The sequence below is a fragment of the Carassius gibelio genome, chromosome B6 (genome assembly GCF_023724105.1).
Source record: "Carassius gibelio isolate Cgi1373 ecotype wild population from Czech Republic chromosome B6, carGib1.2-hapl.c, whole genome shotgun sequence".
Taxonomy (NCBI): Eukaryota; Metazoa; Chordata; class Actinopteri; order Cypriniformes; family Cyprinidae; genus Carassius; species Carassius gibelio.
Genome location: NC_068401.1, coordinates 28,416,396 through 28,438,609, shown reverse-complemented (window position 1 = coordinate 28,438,609; position 22,214 = coordinate 28,416,396). Strand labels below are relative to the sequence as shown.

Sequence of the window (22,214 nt, the reverse complement as noted above, 5' to 3'; positions counted from 1 at the left end):
CATCATTCAAGCTATGTAGATCTTCAGGTCAGGGAACTACAAATACCCAAAAAACTTAATGACTGACACTTTTGTATCTGACTAAAAACTGATATTTAAGACAAATAAACGACAAAGGATCGGTGCCTAAAACTGTGTCCACAAACATCATTAACTGAAATGAACAAAAGATAATAACATCCACACACTATGTGTTCACATAGTTTAATTATTTAAATGATTCACGGATATAAAATGACACTGAGTTGTTAGAAGAAATGTGTACTGAAATTGCTTTCCCCTTCACAGGTATGTAAAAACTTGGTTTCAAAACAGTATCATAGCTATTAAACTGTCTTGTTGTGTTTTAAAAATATGTATTTAATCTCAGAACAATCTCCAAGCAAATCTGATTTTTTGGTGGTTGTGCTTTAAAATGAAATTATCACAATCCTAATTTAAATGATGAAGGATTTTGAAAGTCTGACAGTCATTAGCTGTTGAGTACTCTAATGTTAACCCTGGCCGGTTTACATGTTTCAAAAGATTAATGGTTGAAAACATTACATATTTAGAAAAGTCTTAAAACATGTAATCAAATGTAATCAGTTTCATCACTCTTTTAAAGAAATTGAAATAGTTGCACTACCTTTTAGTTTTTAAAGGTCCCGCTCTTCGTGATTCCATGTTTCAAACTTTAGTTAGTGTGTAATGTTGTTGTTAGAGTATAAATAATATCTGTACAATTCTAAAGCTCAAAGTTCAATGCCAAGCGAGATATTTTATTTAACAGAATTTGCCTACATCGAACGACCGGTTTGGACTACATCCCTCTAGTTCCTGTAGTAATGACGTCACTAAAACAGTTTTTTGACTAACCTCCACCCACATGAATTCACAAACAGGGGGCGTGGCCTTGTTGCGCTCGGACGGAGAAGAGGAAGAGTTGTGTTTGTTGCCATGTCGTCGAAACTATGTTATTTTCATCTCGGAGTCCAATCATCTTTGTTTGGCCTTCCCAGGGACGCTGTACTTGGAGATTAATGGTTACAATTTATGTTTAACTCGGTTCCCGAAAGTTATAATCCACATGTAAAACTGTGCAGCACATTTTGCTTAGGACAGCTTGCTGAGGACAACTTCCTCAATCTCGATCAGTTTAATGCTGGATTCGCACAAAGATTATTCTTGAAAAATGGAGCAGTTCCCTCTTTGTCTGTAGAAGGCGTTGTTAATGGACCACAACTGGTAAGTGTATTTTATTATTTAAGCTGGTGCGTTTAACAGTTTCTGTCAATTATTACAAAAAAGGCAACACTGTTTAGCTTTATTAACTAGATGTTAGGAATGTGCAAAAAAATCAAATGCGATTTTCATGCGAATCTCATCAGTAAAAACGCTCCTGTTATTATAAGTACATCTCCAGCACATGCTCCTGCCCTCATGCTTCTCAAAATTAGTCCAATCACATTTCCAGGAGGGCAGCACGCTCTCAGCTGGTGTCGAATCACTACACAGGAACCGCTGGCCCAATCAGAACTCGTTATCTATTTCTGAAGGAGAGGCTTTATAGAACAAGGAAGTCATCAGCCCGTTTTTATGACAGTGAAAACAGCGGTATACAGATAGGTGAATTATGTGAAAAATACCGTGTTTTTTTTCCATGCGAAACATGAACACATTATATTGCACACTGTAAACACAATCAAAGCTTCAAAAAAGTGTGAAAAACGGGACCTTTAAATAGGGTAATTTGTGATCTATAACCTATTACAAGTCCATAACCTTCCCTAAACTGTGCGTGAAATAAATCCATCATGGTCGCAGCTTAGCTAAATGTTAAAACAGAACTTTTTTTGTGTGTTTGTGAGTAGTGTCTGTGAAAGCTGCGTGGTGCCTGAAGGTGTTTGAAAGAAAAATGTTTTAGCTTATATATGTGATTTTTAGACCTGTAGTCAAGTCCAGCTTCGTCGAGTCCAAGTCAAGTCCAAGCCCAGGACTAGTCGAGACCGAGTCAAGATAGAGTCCAAAGAGGTTCGAGTCCAAGTCAAGTCCAAGTCCAAAAGTTTTGCGTCCAAGTCAATACTGATTCCAAATTAGACCACATACTTAACTACTGACAATGTATGTAATGTGAGAGACAGCATATGTCCTATTCTAATAAATAATTTTACATTATTATTTGTAATGATCAAAAAGCATGTGCAAAATAACAACTCTGTAGAACAGGGTCTCCAAACTAGATCCTGGATGGCCAATGTCCTGAAAAGTTTAGCTCCAACTGGCCTTAACACACCTATCTGGAAGCTTCTAGTGTGTGTAGTAAGAGCTTGATTAGCTGGTTCAAGTGTGTATTATTAGAGTTGGAGCTAAACTCTAAAGGACACTGGCCCTCTAGGACCAAGTTTGGAGCTTTAGGATCAAATTATTTTTATGTACTTTATTTACATTTTATTTAATTTATAATGCTGATGTTGCTAACATTATGTCTATGGTTAAAAATTTTAATGACGGATGCCTTGGCGCAGTGCACACGCACACACACACACACACACACACGCAAAGCTTGGGATATGACGCATACAAGCGGTTAAGGCTAGAAGGGACATGTTTGGCTCTACTGGCCATGCGCACCTAAATACAGTGAAATTTTTGTCATACTTTACAAGAGCTTGCATAGACTAGTCGGCACTGTCAGAAACAACCAACTACTCCAGCATGCATTAACCATAATACATACATAGTGTTTGCAAGTACGATGTGAATTTTAGGATTACAATATTGGATGGAGCTGTTACTTTCTATGACCTTATCCATGTTGCATGTAAAAATGAAATATTTCATGTAATAATTATTGTTGTGCCTGAAGCCGAATACCTTATTGGATAACAGACAATTCTGCCTGAATACTCGGCTGAAGCTGACACAGTCTAGTGTTTGCTAGATAACAGTTAAGCCAGGGAATCAGCACAATATTTTACACAGACCTCTAAAGTCACAAAGTGAATGAATGTAAACTTTATGAATGAATAGAGTGCAAATCAAACACTGCATTGCTGTTGGCTCTGCGTGCATCTCTCAGAAATCAGAGCTTTGCAAGAGTAATTTCACCTATAATAATACATCATACATGATATATTATTTGTAAATATTTAAAATGCAATTGTTTAAACCTTAGGCTATTATACGATATGAATGAATGGAATAAGCACAGCGCGCTCACCAATCAAACAGCCGCGCTGCGCGTCTCAGTCTCTCAAAAACCATTTCAGTCTCATAGAGTAGATTAATAATCAGCTTAGATACAGATACATTTTCTACTTGTGCTACATGTTCGCATTTTTATCTTTTGCTGGTTTGCGTGGCATGCACACATTTTTTTTGTGAAGTTTACTAAACATTAAGACTCGCTTAAAGATTTCTGCGTAATGAAAATGTGCGCATCGCATTGATTCAGTCATGTTCAAATGATCACTAAATGTTTGTCATGACATCTCTCTGCTTGCATGATAAATATGATTTAATATTTATTTTAATTTAACACGACATACTTGTTCAGTGATAACCAAGGTAAAAAAAGAGATGTCATAATGGTCTTCTCAAGTACCACGTTGTATCCCAATGCAGATACGTAAAATGTTGTGATTGTTACAGATACAAATACTGGCTGTTACATGAACATTTAGATATGTATAAAATTTACATATGTAATTGTTGCATAAGGCTATATAAGGCTATTGATAAAAAAACAAATGTGTTTTCATTTACAATAGCATGAACCACGAGTTGAGTAACTCAAGTATTTAATAAAAAAAAATCGACTAGTGGAAATCAGTAGTCTTGCAACCCATACTGTACAACATTAATTAGTATTTCATTATTGTAAATGGTAAGTTTAAGGCAATCTAGGTGTAAAAAAAAATTAACAGGTAGAAAATTAAATTAGAAACATCTAAACTTTTGAGAAGCAGCAAGTGCTCATGCACATCTTTTCCTGTAACAAATCTGAAAGCTAAGCCAAGATGGAGAAATAGCTGATTGTAGCTATACAAGCATAGCCATTTTTTAAATGAATTTATCAGCAGAGCTTCTGCAAGGGATGTTTAGTGCTGGAAATCCATTTATCCTTTGCTGAAACTTCTGCGTCTTCATGGTTGCCTAGCAACAGCAGATGCCACTGGAGCGCGAGCGTAGATCGCAGGCTACAGAGTGTAATTTGTAATTACAAAATAAAAGACATATTAAAGGATTTAGGCTACTAAAGTAAGTATGAGTGACTTATTAAAATATTTTGACTTATTCTAATAAATTAAACAAAAAATCTTGCTTTGGGACTTTTCATTCTTTTTAACGTCTCCACAAATAAATCACAAATTCCTCTTTAAACGCCACTAAACGGTGGGTGAGTTTTGAAAAACGTACATTTATGAATGTAAAATTTCATGCCAGAGGTTAATATTGACAAAATAAAAGACATATTAAAGGATTTTGGCTACTAAGTGTGAGTGACTTCTGAAAATAAAATAAAACAACAAGGACTTTTGTTTCATATCATATAGGCTAACCTAGTTTTAAAGTAACTCATATACAGATGTATCTAAAGATCCTGAAACAGGACACACAGCAGCAGCAATATATGTTCTAAGGGTCAGGTATAGAATAGCAAAAAGAACTGTCTGTCAGTTTATACTACAGAAATGATTGTCATATTTTTGGCTCTTCAGTGGGCTGAAGACATCAATATACCTGAAGTAGTCATATGTTCAGACTCATTCTCAGCACTATCAAGTTTAAATAGTGGCAAATCTTCAACTAGACAAGACATTTTGTCAGACATTTTACAGAGTTTTATTTTGTATAGATACCTGCACATGTAAGGTAATGAAGTGCTGGATCAGATTAAAAAAATTAAAACATCCAGACATAGAGTTTAATGCTCTGATGAGTAAATTAGAAATAAAAGGGCTAATTAAAGAAAAACTTTAAAAGATATGTGGCAAATGAAATGGGGTGGCGAAAATAAATGTTGGCATTTATATAATATTCAAAGAACAATTGGAAATGAGAGGAGATTTTTTGGGAATAGAAAGGAAGACAGCATAATATTTCACCATATAATTGGATACATTGCACTTAATCAATCATTATCAATCAATCAATCAATCACCTTTATTTATATAGTGCTTTAAACAAAATACATTGCGCCAAAGCACTGAACAACATTCATTTGGAAAACAGTGTCTCAATAATGCAAAATGATAAGGCAGTTCATCATTGAATTCAGTTATGTCATCTCTGTTCAGTTGAAATAGTGTCTGTTTTAATTTGCAATCAACTCAATGATATCGCTGTAGATGAAGTGACCCCAACTAAGCAAGCCAGAGGCGACAGCGGCAAGGAACCGAAACTCCATCGGTGACAGAATGGAGAAAAAAACCTTGGGAGAAACCAGGCTCAGTTGGGGTCAGTTCTCCTCTGACCAGACGAAACCAGTAGTTCAATTCCAGACTGCAGCAAAGTCAGATTGTGCAGAAGAATCATCTGTTTCCTGTGGTCTTGTCCTGGTGCTCCTCTGAGACAAGGTCTTTACAGGGGATCTGTATCTGGGGCTCTAGTTGTCCTGGTCTCCGCTGTCTTTCAGGGATGTAGAGGTCCTTTCTAGGTGCTGATCCACCATCTGGTCTGGATACGTACTGGATCCGGGTGACTGCAGTGACCCTCTGATCTGGACACAGACTGGATCTCGTGGCTACGGTGACCTCGGAACAAGAGAGAAACAGACTAATATTAGCGTAGATGCCATTCTTCTAATGATGTAGAAAGTACGGTGTTATGTGAAGTGTTTCCGGTTCCAGTTTACCTAATTAATGCAGCCTAAAAATCCTTTAACGGATTTGGATATTAAAAGCATATTAGTATGTTATGTGTATGCCAGGTTAAAGAGATGGGTCTTTAATCTAGATTTAAACTGCAAGAGTGTGTCTGCCTCCCGAACAATGTTAGGTAGGTTATTCCAGAGTTTAGGCGCCAAATAGGAAAAGGATCTGCCGCCCGCAGTTGATTTTGATATTCTAGGTATTATCAAATTGCCTGAGTTTTGAGAACGTAGCGGACGTAGAGGAGTATAATGTAAAAGGAGCTCATTCAAATACTGAGGTGCTAAACCATTCAGGGCTTTATAAGTAATAAGCAATATTTTAAAATAGGAAAACATGAGTCTGGACTGCATATGCATATGACAGGATTTTTCAGAAAAATTAATACAAGACGTAGTCAGCCAGATGACGAACATTATTAACAGCCGTTATTATATGATGCAGTCACACTTGTAGCAATATTTGTTAGTTCTGTTTGTTGATTCAGGGTTAGCATCATCTGGGGTCCTCTGAGGGTCAGCATCATCTCTTTTCAGGTGTTCTGGATCCAGACTGGAGCTTGTGTAAATCCTAGTTACCATGTGATGAAGATCCCAGCAGAAACAGAGAAACAAATACAGACATCATTAGCATAGCTGCTGTTCCAACAAAGTAAAATTAATTAGTTTAACCCAAGCTAAAAAATAAGAATGCACATTTGATCAGATTCAACTGCAGTCACAGTTTAAGAGATACATTATTCTAATGCATTATTCTAATGCTTGGTGAAAGAGATGTGTTTGGTGTGAAAAGTCTTTTATGTTTACCAAAAATCTGAACTTTTTTATATTAAAAAGAAACAAGCAAGCCCCTGCCCAGATTGAAAAAGTAACGCAAAATTAATGTAATGTATTGCTTTCCATAAAACGTTACTAAGTGACGTAATTAGTTAGTTTTTTAGGAAGTAACACAATATTGTAATGGATTACTTTTAAAAGTAACTTTCCCCAACACTGTCTGTTTTTTAACACAATGCAACCTAACCGGGTGACAGGCAAGCAAAGTTTTCCAGTGTTGCCAACTTAGCAACTTTGTCGATAGATGTAGTGACTTATTTCCCCCAAAAAAAGCGCCTAGCAACAAATCTAGCAACTTCTTGGACAAAGCTTATTTAGAGACTCATGTTTGCCATATAGTTGTAGGGAATACAAATGAGATATTACACCATATTAGGAACTACAGTCTATTCAATTAAGTATGATGTCTTGACGCAATTCTGCAACTTATAGCTAACTGTATTTGATAAATTGCACTAACAGTAAATAAATTGGGGTGAATTAACAGGGTGAATGTTCCCCCCTTGTGTGTCTGACCTGTTGTTACAGGTATGTTAGCTTGGATGTGGGAATTATGTATTATTGATTAACTTAAAATTAAAAGAGTGTTCCCCTTGTGTGTCTGACCCAGTCATTGGTCTGACCTACCCTGTTATTGTTTCATGAATAAATAGTTACTGAGTAAAACTGACAGGTTGTTGTTGTTGTTTTATCTATATAGCTGACTTGACCTACAGTAGTCTGCAATAGTGGCATAACAGATTAACAGCAGAGCATATCATTGTACTTTTTGAATTTTCTTTTATTATGTGTTCATACTATCATATTTTGAAAGGGGGTCCTCAGAATGTTTTTAAACAGACATTGGTGAACCATGAGATGTAAAAGGTTGAGAACTCCTGATTTAAATGGATGAGTTACATATATAAAAAACATCACCCACCTTTAAGTGTTGAAGATCTCATTAGTTGTTTTTTCTCAAACACAGTTACATCTTTAATTGGATCTGTTGGGAATGAGATCATCATCCAGTGTGCTACTGATAAAACCCCTCAAGATGGAGTGTACCTGTACAAACAAGCAGGAGCAAGTCAAAATAAGCAGGAAGTCTTCTACTATTACAAAGGTGGACCTTTAAGACCAAAATCAGAATGGTGTCGGGACAACGTCAGAGTAACTGGAATATTTCCCAACTTTAATGTCACCATATTGAATCTAAACGCTACAAACACTGGGTTTTACTGGTGTGAATTTAATTTTGAAGACACAATATCAGTCGGCACAGTCACATGGTTACAGATAGGTAAGTGTGTCTTACATTTTATGAAAATACATTTGTTATAAAACATGATGAGTTTATCGTTGTCTATATGAATTTAAAACATGTAGTTGTGGATTAAGTATGTAAACTGTGTTAATGGGAAACTTCTATTCAGATGCAGAGATTGAGAAGAACAGTCATTTTCTAATTAATATTGAATAAAAAACAGCATAGATGTTAGCTCTAATTCTCGGGCCTTCATTTTCTATTCCATCATAGATGAATCAGTAGATAAAAAAACAAATAGTACAAGAGAAGCAGACAGAGAAGATGATGAAAAAGTGTGCTCAGGAGATCTTCATCATCATTGGAAGATCTTTCTCATTGTGTGTGCTGTCATGATACTGCTGTGCATCACTGGTTTCATCTTTGTGATTCTGAAGGTAAACACACACACACACACACACAGTTGAAAAGCACAAAAAAAAAAAAAAAAAACTTAAAACAACATTATGCATCTATCTATAATCTGTTGCTGTCTAATTGTTTTGCATTTCCTACACTCTAGGATGTTTCAAACACTTTTGTTTGTCCAAATAAATTAAAGTTTTACATGTAAAATTAGTTATGACGTGTTTAAGCTTTTGAAATGGTGCTCAAATTGACTGAGAGTGAGAAAGTGACATACAGCCAAGTATGGTGACCCATACTCAGTATTCATGCTCTGCTTTTAATCCATCTAAAGTGCACACACACAGAGCAGTGAACACACACACACACACACTGTGAACACACACCCGGAGCAGTGGGCAGGCATTTATGCTGCGGCGCCCGGGGAGCAGTTGGGGGTTCGATGCCTTGCTCAAGGGCACCTAAGTCATGGTATTGAAGGTGGAGAGAGAACTGTACATGCACTACCCCCACCCACAATTCCTGCCGGCCCAGGACTCGAACTCACAACCTTTCGATTAGGAGTCCGACTCTCTAACCATTAGGCCACGACTTCCCAAGTGGGAAATTCAAGTGGCCCTGGAGTTTGTTCTCAAACTATTAATTGTTTTTGACACAAAGCAGAAAGTCCAAATACTGTATATGAACCACTGATAATAATGATAATATAAATTAAATGCATTTGTTGTGTCTTGTTGTATATATGCATTACATACCCCTCACTGACCGACATGCACAGTCTTTTAATAGCTGAACCACTTAATAGTTAACATAATCAACAGCTAATGCCCACTAATATACTCCCAATCTTTATTTATTCATTCATTCATTCATTTATTTACAACAAGCTAAAAACAGTGAACTTGTAATTACTTGCACTACTGTCTGTTCACTAATACTGAATAATCCATTTGCAGACTGAAATATTTTCTATGCACTTTACTGTTTATATATATATATATAATTCTTTTTATTATTTTTTTATTAGTCACTTCTTTTTGTCATCCTCAGGTGAAGAGGTTTTGGAGGAACAAGAAATACAGAGCATCAAATCCACCCTCAGACTCAGTTAATGAAGAGATAAATCACAGCAATTTGGACGGCTAGCCCAGTGTACAGACGTTCATCAACCCTGACTATCAATCCACCAAGTTCCTTCACTAAATATCTGTGATCTAATGTTTATTTCTTATTATTTTGAATGGCAAAGCTTTCAAATTATTTCAAATGGTTTCTCTTTTCAGTTTCAGTTTCGCTACAGAAATATGCTGTATATCTGGATCAATTTAATAGATTAAGTGTAAATAAAATTAAGAATAAAAAAGATTCAGTTTAACCCTAAAACCGTATTCTGGACAAATGTGGGCAAAATAATTTTGATTTATTTTTAAAAAATTCTTCCCTTGATCTGAGCGGTACAAGACTTGGTTACTTTTCCTAAGTTTGCCTCCTGAACACACACAATTGTTTTGATTCAATTCTACAATGTTAAGTTGGTGAAAAAAAAAAACTCCTTAATCTTGTATTTGGGTCAAAAATGGGCACCCATAGAAATGAATGGGAAAAACTGTAATTTAGAGCATTCTTCTTGTTTTATTTGTAAAAATAAATTAATAGATCCAATACAATGCATATCTAACATACACTCAAATGAAGAGCTGATCCTGTACAACATTCTCATCATGGCAAAAACTCACACTCATACACATACACACACACAAACAATGTATTCAATGAGCCTGTGACAGAGCTGGGCTAATTTCTGACCATGTTTTTTGGTATGATCCAATCAACCACCTGGCACCTGACACCTTCAGAGTCAGAACAAACTGCTACTGCAAGGTTTGTTGTTACTTCCAAACAAAACGCTTATGTAGCATATGCTACCTAAACCTGCAGTGGCAGTTATTTTCTCAGTCCACTGCAAGCAGCACAATGAGAAGGAGGTTTAGTGCAGCAGAAACCCTGGATATTCTCCTGGAATCCAGTGGGGAAGAAGGAGACCAGGCAAACTGTGGTTTGGAGTCAGCAGAGGATCAAGGATCTGAACAGTGATACAGTGGTTCATAGAGTTCAGCCTATATATGCAGCCATTAAGTACTATAGCCATCTAGTGGCTATTGATATTATTGTTTTTTGTTAATTTAATACCAAAATGAGACACCAGGTGACAGCAAAGTCACTTCATCTTTAGGTTTTAGCTCTAAGAACTTATTGAAATGATATTTTAATGTAGTTAAAAAATTTTAAAACATAAAACATAAAAATAAGCATAATTTACATAGAAAATATGGTACTTTTGAGGTAAATAAATTTATAATTTTTTATTTTTTTTAAAAAGCACCATAAATGGATAGACAAAACTTTATCGAAGACAGTGATATAACATTTATAATAAATAAAAAATAGGATCACACCTGAGTCTTCTGTGCCCACATTTGTCCACAATTACAGGATTAAGGGCTATAAAGTGAATACGGTTTGAGGGTTAAGAGATATTGTCAGCTGATGGAAAACTGAAATGTCAAAGAGCTCATTTGTGGTCTGGTGTGCACTCGCCTGCAAGCTACTTTCAGTCTGACAAATAGTCCAACAGTGAACTGACTGATAGAATTAATGACAGAGATATATTCCACTCCTCTGTTCATAATAGAGGCAATCACAGTTATTTTGCTTCATTGCAAATTTGAAACTAAACATTGCAAAAATAGTGGGCTACTTGTTTACACAGTTTGTATTTTACTTGTTCCCCATTCTTAACCAAACATCTTCCTTTGCAGTTGTGGTCATGTCTTCCTTTCTATAACCTTAGAATACAACAAAACAAGTCACACTGACATGTTTCTAATGCTGACTAACAATGATGAAGTTTAAAAAGTATAATGTGTGTGCAGATGAGGCTTTTATGTATTTAAAGAGCATATATTACATAACAGCTTGGTTGCAGTTTTTTATGAATTTTAATGTTTTTAATGTAATGTTATATGTATTTGATTTAGTATGTTTTGTCTCTGACAAGAGTGTCTCTTGTCTTTGTGTTGTGCAAAATAACATTGAAAAATAAACTGCAAAAAAAAAAAAAAAAACATTTAATTAAATAATTGTCAAAATTATTTTAAGCCACGTTAGGTGGATTTCTTATAAACTAGTGTTTCACAGTAATACACAGTATATTACCAACAAATTATTTAAGAAATTCTCAGAATGACATTACAAAGCACTAAATGTTGTGAATCAGTCGGTACAAAATTGAGTCATTTTACAATGCATAAAGAGAAAAGGTATTTACTTCAGTTATAATAATTAAATAGTTTACACTGTCACTGACTTTTTGTGGCAGGAGGAATTCAGCCTACAGAGTGCTGTATCCAAGCATGTTAACAGAAATTTGAGTGGAAGGAAAAAGTGTGGAAGAGAAGATGCACAACCAACTGAGAGAACCACAGCCTTATGAGGATTGCCAAGCAAAATCGATTCACAAATTTGAGAGAACTTGACAAGGAATGGACTGAGGCTGGGGTCATGGCATCAAGAGCTACCACACACAGACGTGTCAAGAGATTTACTGAACGACAGACAATGCTAGAGGCGTCTCACCTGGGATAAGGAGAAGAACTGAACTGTTGCCCAATGGACCTAAGTCCTCTTTTCAGATGAGATCAAGTTTTGTATTTTATTTGGAATCCAAGGTCCTAGATTCTAGAGGAAGGGTGGAGAAGCTCATGGTCCAAGTTGCTTGAAGTCCAGTGTTATGTGATGATTTGGGGTGCAATGTTCAGCTCATTTTCACTAATTTTTCAGCAGGATTTGGCACCTGCCCACAAAAGCACCAAAAGTTGGTTAATGACCATGGTGTTGGTGTGACTGGCCAGCAAACTCACCAGACCTGAACCCCAGAGAGAATTTATGGGATATTGTCAAGAGGAAGATGATAAACAAGAGATCAAACAATGCAGATGAGCTGAAGGCCACTGTCAAAGAAACCTGGTCTTCCAGAACACCACAGCAGAGCCACAAACTGATCACCTCCATGCCACGCTGAATTGAGACAGTAATTAAAGTAAAAGGAGTATTGAGTACATGTACAGTAAATTAACATACTTTCCAGAAGGTGGGGTTTCTTGTCTGAAGTTTAAAATCATTGGTTTCCTGTAAGCCAATCACGTAATGTTTGTTTATGACGTGTGTTATTCGCCGGCTCAGCCGCCTCAACCAGGTTTGCTGTGAAAACTAAACCATCGAGCGAGTTTCGCTGCCTCTTTAACCTGCTCCTGCATGAGAGCAACCAAGGGGGACACAATCACAATTATCGCCCTGTCGTCTGCGTCACGGCTCTCAGTCCCGCCCTCTGTTCGTTGATTGGCCGGCTGTTTTGAGGCCAGAGGGAAACTGGGAGATAGGTCGCTATCTCAGACTGAGTATAGAAACTAAATGAAATTGAGTGGAAGTACGAAGTCTGCCATAGTCAGGCTAGAATTTTTCCACGACATTGTAATTTATTAAGATGCACCTGTTATAGCACCAAATACACAATATATAGTTATTTTTAGCAATGCCTAAAGCTAACGGAAAGGATGTCAAAGCTGGAGAGTCTTCAATAAGCTGAAATATACCTTTTTAGAAGAAATCGACAACCTACTGCATTGGCTAATCTTCAATATGTTTTACACTAAAAAAATATTTTTCGATTGAGCTATTTGTAGAGTTTTCACCGAAAAAAATAAAATTGTTTTATAAGAGAAGTCACTGACTTTCTGAGACAGGAGGGATTCAACTCCCGTCATCCTGATTCATTCCTATGGGATCCGTGAACAGTGACTGAGTGTTGTATAACTCTGACTAATATTCAGTGACATCAAGGCTATAATGTGATTGGTTATTAAAGCATACTGTACATGATCCAAGCTGACCTTTGCACTTTCACCAGTTTCACAGACTCTCTCATCTCTGCAGGATCTCTGCAGGATCGTGGGTCTCTAGGACTGAAACGAAACCCTGGACCATTTCATGCTCCCTTCCCTAACGGATTTCTGAAGGGCCCTTCATGAAGAGATTCAGCTGTTCAGTTTCATTGGGAATGTCCCAACAAATGACGTCCCCTTCCCAAAGTGCCCTTCAATGGTGAAAAAAAGCCATTTGTAATTCTCCAAGTATAGGAAGGTCAGGACACCTGGTTTGAAAGAATTGCAGTTCGCATAACACCTGTGTTTGACTTTACCCTGACTTGGTTTTGTGTGTGTGCATGCGTGCACATAATTGAGATTCATTAGAATGGTTTTAACACAACTGTAACTTTAACACCAGAGAGGAAATGAATGCACATCACACCTCTAGTGTGTTTTGTGTTTCGTCTTCTGTGGTTGGGGTCTCAGAGACTCCAAACAGCTCACCCAAAAAAAAAAAAAAAAATTAAAGTACTCGCTTCTAATATTAGGCCTAATTATGATCACATACTTGTGATCAGTATTTGAATCCGAACCAGACTACACATTACATTAGTTAATTTAGATGAAATCAGATCAGATAGAACTGTATTGATCCCAGATTTATTTCACTCTTGTATGTCACAAACTTCTGAAGACTTTTAGTCCCATGCTTTTCAAACCATCCTCTGCTCTGCAATGATCTGTTAGATATGATGGAGAAAACAACTCAGACTACCAGATGTTGCTAATGTGCATTGTGTTAAAAGCTTTGAGTAATGAACTGTTTTTCTTTAAATCAAACAACTGACATTGAACAAGTGACACACTAGGACTATATATGCTGAGCTGAACCAATCAACTTATGAGTTACTGACATGGAGATGGGTGTGGTCCAATGAGTGTCCATGACCACAAAAACAGGAAATATAAAAACATATAACTGATAACAGCAGTCATTGAGAGAGAACGCTGGCCTCTACTGGAGACTACTGGACTTAACTGATTATCATCTACTTTGAATATAGAGAGCACTCAAAATATAGATACCAGTCCTGCTGTTGGGTTTTAGCAATTATCTGTGGACACCACCTGAAACCATTCCCTTTCTGGGGGTTGTCTTGCTGTTGTCTCTTCAAAGCATCTGTTGTCACTTTCCTTTGCACTGTATTAAAACCAGGTAAGTGTTACAATAAGAATAGAAAAGAATATCCTAAAGCCTCTGTAAGTTGTTCGGTGAGAGAGAAAGTGAAAGTGACACTAACTTGATCAACAGCAATATGGACTCCTAAAACTATCAACCTCTTTAAACAACAGAATATTGAGTCGTTCAGAGACCATTGTGAACACATCTGATTCTCACAGGTAAGTGATAGAAATATAACAGAGATTGTCCTGAACAGGTTTCTAATAGCAGTGATCTGGTTTAGTATGGTTTATGTCAGACTGGAATGAGTTGAACAGAAACAGGTTTAAGCTTGTCAAATACTCAGATACTTGGTGTTTACTGCACTGAAATGATATAAGAATTTAGTTAAATGTATGTCATTTGTTTGAACAAAGTATAATGTTTATTACATTTTGTCATGAGACATAAAGACACACAGATGAGGAACAGGAAGTAAATGACACGCAGACGCTCACTTTGTTTCAAACGAATGACTGAGTTTCCATCACTATCAATTCTCACATTTTAACCAATTTAATATAAATATTGGTTTAGCTGATGGTCCAATTTTTCTTTAAAAGTCTTCAAGAGGGAAAGAACGATGGCAGAATCTTCACTAACAGCAAGAAAAACCAGGAGTGCGAGCATCAGCAGTTTACCTCCATGTAAGTCAATAATCCAGAAAAACACTTTGACATTGATTTTTCTTTTATAATATGGAATATGTACAGTTCATGAATGTAAAGCAGATCAAATAATTTATACTTAACAATAATAATTATTGTACATATATTTATTTATTTATTTATTTAGGTGAGTGGTTATGAAATGAGCTTCACATTTAGGTTCTGATCAGCTTGTCTGGGTTCATAATAACCAGCTGACTGTACATGATCTCTACATATTTGAGTTTCTTCAGCACTCTTTGTCTCTGAACACTCTTTACATTCAACCAGCTTCATGAGGTGCATCATGGGGTTCTTCATAAACAGTATTGAAGGAGTTCACACTAATCCTAAATAATGTCTCTTTCCAGCAATGTCATCCTCCATTAGTTCACTTTCTGAGGAGATTCAGTGCTCTATATGTCTGGATGTGTTCACTGATCCAGTCTCGACTCCATGTGGACACAACTTCTGCAAGATCTGTCTGAATAAGTGCTGGGACAACAGCCAGACCTGCAGCTGTCCATACTGTAAAGAAACATTCAAGCAAAGACCTGATCTCAAGATTAATACCACACTCCGAGAGCTTGTAGATCACTATAAAAAGAAAAGTCCTGAGACTTTGAAAACAACTGAAGTTCTGTGTGACATCTGTGAGGAAAGAAAGCTGAAAGCGCTGAAGTCGTGTCTGGTGTGTCAGAGCTCTTACTGTGAAACTCACCTGGAGCGTCATTTGAGAGTGGCAGGTTTGAAGAAACACAAACTGATGGATCCTGTGAGTAATATGGAGGATTATATATGTCAGAAACATGAGAGACCTCTGGATCTGTTCTGTAGAGATGATCAGACACGTGTGTGTTCAGTCTGCACTGTGACAGGCCACAAGAACCACAACACTGTTGCTATAGAAGAGGACAGTGAAGAGAAGAAGGTAGACGTTACTGACAAACCTGCTTTTACAAGACTTGTATCATGAAGATTCACATTTTGTTATATCTTCTTTTGAAAAAATTAAATAAATAAGTTTCCTCAGAAGACAGTAAATCTGTGTAATGATAAATGTGTCTGTGTTGTTCTCTCTATAGACTGAACTGATGAAGACACAGAAAGACATGCAGCTGATGATCCAGAACAGAATCAAGAAAATTCAAGAAATCAAACACTCAGCAGAAGTCAGAAAAGTGAGTTCATTTAATTAAAGTTAAATATGTTATACATCCCTCTCCTTGAACTGTCACCTTATCGTGGTGGAGAGGTTTGAGTACCCGAATGATCCTGGGAGCTATGTTGTCTGGGGCTATATGCTCCTGGTAGGGTCTCCCAAGGCAAACAGGTCCTTGGTGACGGGCCAGACTAAGAACAGTTCATAAAACCCCTTATGGCGAAATTAAAATCAAGGACCGTGACGTCGCCCGGCATGGCGCAGCCGGGGCCCCACCCTGGAGCCAGGCCCGGGGTTGGGGCTCGTATGCGAGCGCCTGGTGGCCGGGCCTTCCCCCATGGGGTCCGGCCGGGCTTAGCCCGAAGGAGTGACGTGGGGCCGCCCTCCTGTGGGCTCACCACCTGCAGGAGGGAGCGTAAGGGGCCGGTGCATAGAGGATCGGGCGACAGTCGAAGGCGAGACCCCCGACGACCCGATCTCTGGACACGGAATCTGGCTTTAGGGACGTGGAATGTCACCTCGTTGGCGGGGAAGGAGCCTGAGCTTGTGCGGGAGGTCGAGAGGTACCGACTAGAGATAGTCGGGCTCACCTCAACGCACAGCTTGGGCTCTGGAACCACACTTCTTGAGAGAGGCTGGACTCTCTACCACTCTGGAGTTGCCCATGGTGAGAGGCGGAGGGCTGGAGTGGGTTTGCTAATAGCCCCCCAGCTCAGCCGCCATGTGTTGGAGTTTACCCCGGTGAACGAGAGGGTCGCTTCCCTGCGCCTTCGAGTCGGGGATAGGTCTCTCACTGTCGTTTGTGCCTACGGGCCGAACGGCAGTGCGGACTACCCGGCCTTCTTGGAGTCTCTGGGAGGGGTGCTGGAAAGTGCTCTGACTGGAGACTCCGTTGTTCTACTGGGGGACTTCAACGCTCACGTGGGCAGTGACAGTGACACCTGGAGGGGCGTGATTGGGAGGAACGGCCCCCCTGACCTGAATCCGAGCGGTGTTCTGTTATTGGATTTCTGTGCTAACCACGGTTTGTCCATAACGAACACCATGTTCAAGCATAAGGGTGTCCACCAGTGCACGTGGCACCAGGACACCCTTGGCCGGAGGTCGATGATCGACTTTGTGGTCGTGTCATCAGACCTTCGGCCATATGTCTTGGACACTCGGGTGAAGAGAGGGGCGGAGCTGTCAACTGATCACCACCTGGTGGTGAGTTGGATCCGATGGCGGGGGAGGAAGCTGGACAGACTCGGCAGACCCAAACGTACTGTGAGGGTCTGTTGGGAACGTTTGGCCGAGCCCCCTGTCAGAGAGATCTTCAACTCCCACCTCCGGCAGAGCTTCGACCGGATCCCGAGGGAGTCTGGAGATATTGAGTCCGAGTGGACCATGTTCTCCACCTCCATTGTCGCTGCGGCTGCTCGGAGCTGTGGCCGTAAGGTCTCCGGTGCCTGTCGAGGCGGCAATCCCCGAACCCGGTGGTGGACACCGGAAGTAAGGGATGCTGTCAAGCTGAAGAAGGAGTCCTATCGGGCCTGGATGGCTTGTGGGACTCCGGAGGCAGCTGACAGGTACCGGCAGGCCAAGCGGACTGCAGCCCGGGTAGTTGTGGAGGCAAAAACTCGGGCCTGGGAGGAGTTCGGTGAGGCCATGGAGAAGGACTATCGGTTGGCCTCGAAGAGATTCTGGCAAACTGTTCGACGCCTCAGGAGGGGGAAGCAGTGCCCTACCAACACTGTTTACAGTAGAGATGGGCACCTGTTGACCTCAACTGGGGATATCGTCGGGCGGTGGAAGGAATACTTCGAGGATCTTCTCAATCCCACCGACTTGTGTTCCGTTGAGGAAGCAGTGGCTGGGGACTCGGGGGGGCACTCGTCCATCACCCGGGCTGAAGTCATCGAGGTAGTTAAAAAGCTCCTCGGTGGCAAGGCACCGGGGGTGGACGAGATCCGCCCCGAGTACCTCAAGTCTCTGGATGTTGTGGGGCTGTCTTGGCTGGCACGCCTCTGCAACATCGCATGGCGGTTGGGGACAGTACCTCTGGACTGGCAGACCGGGGTGGTGGTCCCTCTTTTCAAGAAGGGGGACCGGAGAGTGTGTTCCAACTATAGGGGGATCACACTTCTCAGCCTCCCTGGAAAAGTCTATGCCAGGGTACTGGAGAGGAGAATTCGGCCGATAGTGGAACCTCGGATCCAGGAGGAACAGTGTGGTTTTCGTCCCGGTCGTGGAACACTGGACCAGCTCTATACCCTTTCCAGGGTGCTGGAGGGTTCATGGGAGTTTGCCCAACCAGTCCACATGTGTTTTGTGGACTTGGAGAAGGCATTCGACCGTGTTCCTCGCGACATCCTGTGGAGGGTGCTCCGGGAGTATGGGGTCGGCGGCTCCCTACTTAGGGCTGTTCGGTCCCTGTACGACCGGAGCAAGAGCTTGGTTCGCATTGCCGGCAGTAAGTCAGACCTGTTCCCGGTGCATGTTGGACTCCGGCAGGGCTGCCCTTTGTCACCAGTTCTGTTCATAATTTTTATGGACAGAATTTCTAGGTGCAGCCAAGGGCCGGAGAGTGTCCGGTTTGGGGACCATACGATTTCGTCGCTGCTTTTTGCGGATGATGTTGTCGTGTTGGCATCCTCAGACCAGGACCTTCAGTGTGCATTGGGACGGTTTGCAGCCGAGTGTGAATCGGCTGGGATGAGAATCAGCACCTCCAAGTCCGAGGCCATGGTTCTCAGTCGGAAAAGGGTGGATTGCCCACTTCAGGTTGGTGGAGAGTTCCTGCCTCAAGTGGAGGAGTTCAGGTATCTTGGAGTCTTGTTCACGAGTGAGGGAAGGATGGAACGTGAGATTGACAGACGGATCGGTGCAGCTTCTGCAGTAATGCGGTCGCTGTACCGGTCTGTCGTGGTGAAGAAGGAGCTGAGCTGTAAGGCAAAGCTCACGATTTACCGGTCAATCTACGTTCCTACTCTCACCTATGGTCATGAGCTGTGGGTCATGACCGAAAGGACAAGATCCCGGATACAGGCGGCCGAAATGAGCTTTCTCCGTCGGGTGGCTGGGCGCTCCCTTAGAGATAGGGTGAGAAGCTCGGTCACTCGGGAGGAGCTCAGAGTAGAGCCGTTGCTCCTCCACATCGAGAGGAGCCAGCTGAGGTGGCTCGGGCATCTATTTCGGATGCCTCCTGGACGCCTTCCCAGGGAGGTGTTCCAGGCACGTCTCACCGGGAGGAGGCCCCGGGGTAGACCTAGGACACGCTGGAGGGACTATGTCTCCCGGCTGGCCTGGGAACGCCTCGGGGTCCCCCCGGAAGAGCTGGAGGAAGTGGCTAGGGAGAGGGAAGTCTGGGCGTCTCTGCTTAGACTGTTGCCCCCGCGACCCGGCCCCGGATAAGCGGAAGATGATGGATGGATGGATGGATGGATGTTATACATCATTTAGTTGCATCTCTCCCTGACTCATGATATCAGCAGCATCTTCCTGATCAAAAAAGAACAGCTTTCCTACTGTATACAGTACTAGCAGTAACTTAACAAGATCAACATTTAGTGACTGATCTGTGTGCAACAAACACAATAATGAACGATACTAGTCACATAGTACAACTAAACTAAACTAAGCAAAAGACATACATACGAAATTAAATAGAGTAAAAAAAGAGAGGGAACAAAAAAAACCTCCCTAACTCTCACATCTATCCCTGCTGAACTGACCAATGCAGACGTGTGAGTTTTGCGACTGAAAGGGTTTCTTTGTTTCTCTTGACATCTTATTTACATGTTTACTGGGGTCTGGTGGATTGGTGTAGTATTAAACCCAAGTGTAGTAAAAAGAGTAAGATGCAGGTTATGGTAAAATACTATAAATCATTATATAAAGGATCATGAGGATGCTTTTGAGTAATGCCAAGGTTGGCTGGTTATCATCAGTAAGGACAGCAGAGGGGATAATGATCTTTGAGCAAGATGTTAAGGGAAACAAAACACATGCCAGGATCAGGCCTGTAATTTCATTGTAAAAAAAAAAGTAGAGGTGTACATCAGCCCAGGATATCCCAAAATAGCCAGATTGTGTTTAGATTGAAATATCCCTTCCATATACTCTTGATAACAATTAAAAAAATGTTTGACCGAGAATTGTACAAAATTGGATAAAACCAAATTAAATGTTCCAGTGCCCCCTCTGTCATCCTGCATCCATCACATTGAGGTGATCTGGAGAAAAATATAGTCTAGTTCTGGAGTAAAGCTGCTGGATAGTATTATCACCTTATAGTACAGTAATATCACAACTTCTCTCAACTAAACACATGATTTGAGAATAAATCAGTGCAAATGGTGCAGGAGGAAGTTTATTCTTCTGTTGAGGTATTTTACATCCCCTTAAAAACACTAATGTATGAGCAATAATAACACTGATTCTTGAAACAGGGATGTTATACTGAACTGCTGAAGATGATGAAGAAACAGCAGAAAGCAGCAGAGAAACAGGAGCAAGAGCTGATTGAAGATCTGGAGCAGGAGATCACTGAGCTAAAGATGAGAAACACTGAGCTGGAGCAGCTCTCACACACTGAAGATCACCTCCACCTCCTACAGGTCAGTCAACATGATCTCTCTGATCAATGATAATGCAGGATATGGCATGCTGAGGGATTTCTCCTCTCTCCTGCTGTAGATTCACTCATCCCTGTGCAGCTCTAGAAACACCAGGAACTGGCCTGAGATCAGTATGAAGACTCTGAGGAGAGATCTGACTCAACTGAAGGACATTATAGATGAGAAACTCACACTAACTGGTACATCAATACACACACTGATCAGATAGAAACATGATAGTGTACTCTGTTCTTTAAATATAAGCTTCAGATCTGATTGTTATATTGTGATGTGTCTCTGCAGAGCTGAAGTGGATGCAGCAGTATGCAGGTACAGTGTGCTGTCTGCACTACACTAGTTTACATTCATACACTCACTGCTTCATTACTGCACTACAATCTGATTCAACACTGTATTAACTAAAAACATCAGCATCACAGAATATCTGTATTCTCTGTTTTCTCAGTGGATGTGACTCTGGATCCTGATACAGCTAGTCCATATCTCATTCTGTCTGATGATGGAAAACAAGTGAGATGTGGAGACGTTGAGCAGAAACTCCCATACAAACCAGAGAGATTTGATCCATGTGTCTGTGTCCTGGGAAAGGAGGGATTCTCCTCAGGGAGATTTTATTTTGAGGTGCAGGTGAAGGGAAAGACTGAATGGGATTTAGGAGTGGCCAGAGAATACATTAACAGGAAGGGACAGATCTCACTGAGACCCAGTGATGGATACTGGACTGTGTGGCTGAGGAATGGAGATGAATATAAAGCCTGTGCTGGTCCTCGTGTCTCTCTGTCTCTGAGAGTGAAGCCGCAGCGGGTCGGTGTGTTTGTGGATTATGAAGAAGGTCTGGTCTCCTTTTATGATGTGAAGTCCAACTCTCATATCTACTCTTTCACTGCTCAGTCTTTCACTGAAAAACTCTATCCATATTTTAGCCCATGCCCTAATGATGGAGGTAAAAACTCAAGCCCACTGATCATCACACCTGTCAGTTATTATAAATGAATTTACTCAGTTATCAAATGCGAGATTAAAATAATGAATTTTATAAATAAAAGTCTGGAAACATTACGTGCTGCTATTTTTTTCAGCATTTGTTTTTCATTTTTAATATCTAAATGTTCTGATTACATATATTTGTTTATGTAAATATATAATGCATGTTCAGTAAATACATTTTTGTTCAACTTTTAATAATTATCCATGGCATTTATCTACTTGACTTGAGAATCAACTTCGTTTCTTTACATTTATGGTTGCTGTTTTTCCCGATATATTGTTGTTCGGAAGACTACAGTGAAAGGCATCA

General features: G+C 40.2%; 1 protein-coding gene across 9 annotated transcripts in view; it reads left to right on the top strand.

Moving 5' to 3' along the window:
- LOC127960214 (E3 ubiquitin-protein ligase TRIM39) overlaps nucleotides 1-21,976 on the top strand; it is a 290,581-nt gene extending 268,605 nt beyond the window's left edge. For 3 of the 9 annotated variants that reach the window (XM_052559825.1, XM_052559821.1, XM_052559817.1), the window contains 7 exons: nucleotides 15,053-15,136; nucleotides 15,508-16,067; nucleotides 16,222-16,317; nucleotides 20,729-20,896; nucleotides 20,976-21,096; nucleotides 21,200-21,226; nucleotides 21,363-21,976. In XM_052559825.1, coding sequence (XP_052415785.1) covers nucleotides 15,073-15,136; nucleotides 15,508-16,067; nucleotides 16,222-16,317; nucleotides 20,729-20,896; nucleotides 20,976-21,096; nucleotides 21,200-21,226; nucleotides 21,363-21,910 — 1,584 coding nt within the window. In that variant the 5' untranslated portion in view covers nucleotides 15,053-15,072 and the 3' untranslated portion in view covers nucleotides 21,911-21,976. The other 6 variants (XM_052559822.1, XM_052559820.1, XM_052559823.1 and 3 more) reach the window with 6 other exon arrangements.
- The last annotated feature ends 238 nt before the right edge of the window (nucleotides 21,977-22,214 follow it).